The 3396-nt window shown below is 48.5% G+C and overlaps 1 protein-coding gene across 3 annotated transcripts in view; it reads left to right on the forward strand.

The window, feature by feature from the left end:
* Window positions 1-453: 453 nt before the first annotated feature.
* LOC119413107 (far upstream element-binding protein 3) overlaps window positions 454-3396 on the forward strand; it is a gene marked incomplete at its 3' end in the record, with an annotated part of 25955 nt that continues 23012 nt past the window's right edge. For all 3 annotated transcript variants that reach the window (XM_037680118.1, XM_037680119.1, XM_037680120.1), the window contains 1 exon segment: window positions 454-576. In XM_037680118.1, coding sequence (XP_037536046.1) covers window positions 487-576 — 90 coding nt within the window.

The following is a 3396-nucleotide window of genomic DNA, read 5'->3' on the forward strand; positions in this document are numbered from 1 at the left end:
TTACTTTTAGCTTCTAGCTGCTGTTTTGCTATTTTTAGCTTATAGCTATAAATTTGCTTCTACTACTATTTTTTGGTAACATTTTTCTATAGGCTTTTGGCTACAACTTAGCTTTTGGTTATTAGCTAGATTTTGCTCATTGTAGTTTGAATTCAGTTCAATCGTCTTCAGTGCATTTCATCTGCTGACACTACTGTTACAGAACATTTTACTTTTTTATTTGATCTGTATTTAGTTTGTTGGACTAATGTTTAAACCACGTTCATACTTATGCTATGGTTGCAGTGCTCTCATTTTAAAGTTTATTGTCAGCTCTGGAACAATGACCCTGAGTGGTAAAGTCGGTGTGAGGAAACTGCCACAGAGTGAGCCCTCTTGCCTCTGTCTGTGCGCGGCCAGCAGCGGTTTGTGAAAACGCGTCAGAGTGAGCCCTCTCGCTCGTCTCCTCTCTCAGCGCGGCTAGCAGCGAAGCTAACGGTGGCGGTGATGGCGGAGCTGCTGCAGGGACAGGCCTCGATGAACCAGCCGGGGCTCCAGTCAGACGACCTGGTCGATGTTTTACAGAGGGCCCGGCAGGTAACAACTCCACCGGGGCTCAGCACACAGCCTTTCCGGGCCGAGCCGGTCTGTTTGGACCGAGTCGAAGCACTTTTATTCTTGTTGTTCTGTTGCTGTTCCGAACTTCTGCTCCGTCAACACTCCACTCACTTAGCATGCTAACTAGCACCCACAGCAGCTCGGAGTTGGACCTGTGGCCGGTCCGGATCACTTTGTCGGGACTGACACGGCGCAGGAGGTAGTTTGGGGGGACTTTGCGGAGCTGTCAGCCGGAGGGGAGCGCAGGGGAGCCGGGCTGGAGGTGAAGGGGGGGACGGAGACTCAAGTTTTGGCCACACGTGTCAGAGAGTCTGAGGCAACCTGTTGGTTCCGAGCGGCTGGAAGTCTGTGGAAAGCTGCTTATCACTGCTGTGCCCGAACCTGGGGGGTCCGGCTCAGCCCCGGGAGGGGGTCCCGACCGGTATCAGGAGAACCGACCCCCTCCCCCTCCCTAGAGGCTGCTGTTTACTGTAAGTTGGTTCAAAGTAGGTTGACGTTATGCAACAGACCTGAGGAGCAGGAGGCGTGTCCCACTCCAAACTGACCCCCACCTGAGCTCAGGTGTGTGTCCCCCCCCACCTGAGCTCAGGGGTGTGTGTCCCCCCCTCCCAACCTGAGATCAGGTGTGTGCCCCCCCACCTGAGATCAGGTGTCATCTTCAGGATCCTGGACTCCTGAGGTCCAGTTCTCCCTCCTGACAGTGAAGGTAAAATAAAGTTCAGTCAGGTCATCTGGATGGGTTCTTTTGTTGAAACGTTTCGTCCTTCATCCAGAGGACTTCTTCAGTCCGAGGAGCCACAACAAACTCAGTCCCACAAGCAGCACACCAGTGGCCCAACCAGTTTGCTGGCGATGAGCTGCAGCTTCAGCTGGTCTGTAGAGAACTTGGTTCATGTGGGATCAAAGCTTCTGATCATGAAACAGTCAAACTGCTGCCGCGTCCCTTTGACTCAGTTCATGACATTTGGAGTGAGTCCAGTTCAAAATGGCTGCCACAGCTGACTGACGTACACGCCCAAAACATTTGAACAGTTGATGAGCTGTAACGATGTGGTAGTAGCTGAGAGTCATTAATAAACACTGACCTTATTCATGATCTTCATCGTTGGTGTTCATCAGGAGAGCGCCGTCTGAAACTGTGGGTGGCGGGTGACGCGCGCGCCTCCAGCGGTGGCGGGTGACGCGCGCGCCTCCAGCGGTGGCGGGTGACGCGCGCGCCTCCAGCGGTGGCGGGTGACGCGCGCGCCTCCAGCGGTGGCGGCGGGTGACGCGCGCGCCTCCAGTAGTTTTCAGTTGAGGTGAAAAACCAACAACTGGTTATTTTCAAGTCATCACTGAAACATTTTAATAATTTTTTAGTGAAATTTTGTAAAACTTCCTGAAAACAAGAATCGTGTTTTTAATTTGTCCTCGCTCGTTCTGTTTCTCTTTAAATAAAGTTTCTTTGGTTTGTTTCTAATTTATTTATTTTAAACTCTCGTTAGAAGAAAAATGACGTTGGTTGTTTTGGTTTATTTTTGGTGGACTTGATTTGGGTCCAGAACTCTTTGGTCTCCAGAGGAGTTCTGGTCCACTCGGGGACTGACGGGAGCCCAGACCATCAGCCTCCACCACCGTGCTGACAGCTGGGCTGTTTGCTGCACTGCATTCTGGGTAAACACCTGTCCTCTGCTCTGGTTCTGGTCCAGAAGTCTTGCAGTTCCTTCAGAGGAACCTAAGTCGAGCTGCAGTGTTGTTTTTAGAGAGAGTATGTCACGACCTTTGACCTGCTGACTGAGGCCTATAGAGTCACTGCACGGTCTGACCTTGAGGGTGAGTCAGCTGTCTGAAATGCTTTTGACTTGAGAATGTTTCTGTCTTACTGGACTCCAGATGACTTTTGACCCTTCTCATAATAATGAGCAGCCTCATTGGTGATGTCTTTCCATCTTGGCATTGTTTGGTCCAGATTCAGCTGGTCCCCCCGATGAGGACCCGTTATGAAACTGGTCTACGTTAAAGCGTACGAACGAAGTTTAAAAGTTCAGCAGCGAGAGCTGAACTTTACCTTTTATTCAGGACATTGGATGTTTGAGCTTTGTCTACCGTGGAACTCGAGTATTAAATTGTTCTGCGTGATCTTTGATCTTTGGTCTTTGATCTTTGATCTTTGATCTTTGGTCTTTGATCTTTGGCCTGCTGACAAGTGCACAGGCCACAAATGAGGCTGAAAATGATGCAACACTTTAACTTGATTATGTTTAATGTCAAATGTTATTTGTGACATTTTAACACAGTGACAACACCGGAGCTGCACACACTTATCATTTTCACAATCTAAACTCGACCTGATCGTACGTGAAAAGCGCATCAGTTAATAGACTTCACAAACAAAACGAAACAAAGAAACGGCTCCAGATGACGTAAGATTATGAACAAAAAAGGTTAAATCGACAGTTTCTTCAATTAAAAATTAACTTAAAACAAAAGCCTTTTGTATCGGTGAGTTGTTTTGATTGTCCCAAACTTACCGTAACTTTATCGTTAATATCAGCCGATACAGATACCATGCCGATAATATCGTGCATCCCTAGTTTATTTTTACAGAAGACTCAAACGACCCGCAGAAGATGAAGAAGACGGAGATGATCATGGACTTCAGAAGGCACAAAAACACCTACACCTCCCTGAACATAAGAGGATCTGCGGTGGAAGTGGTCTCCAGCTACAAGTACTTGGGTGTGCACCTGAACAACAACCTCAGCTGGAGCAACAACACCACCAGCCTGATCAAGAAAGCTCATCAGAGACTCTACTTCC

The sequence above is a fragment of the Nematolebias whitei genome, chromosome 8 (assembly GCF_014905685.2).
Source record: "Nematolebias whitei isolate Nwh7 chromosome 8, NemWhi1, whole genome shotgun sequence".
Classification (NCBI taxonomy): domain Eukaryota; kingdom Metazoa; phylum Chordata; class Actinopteri; order Cyprinodontiformes; family Rivulidae; genus Nematolebias; species Nematolebias whitei.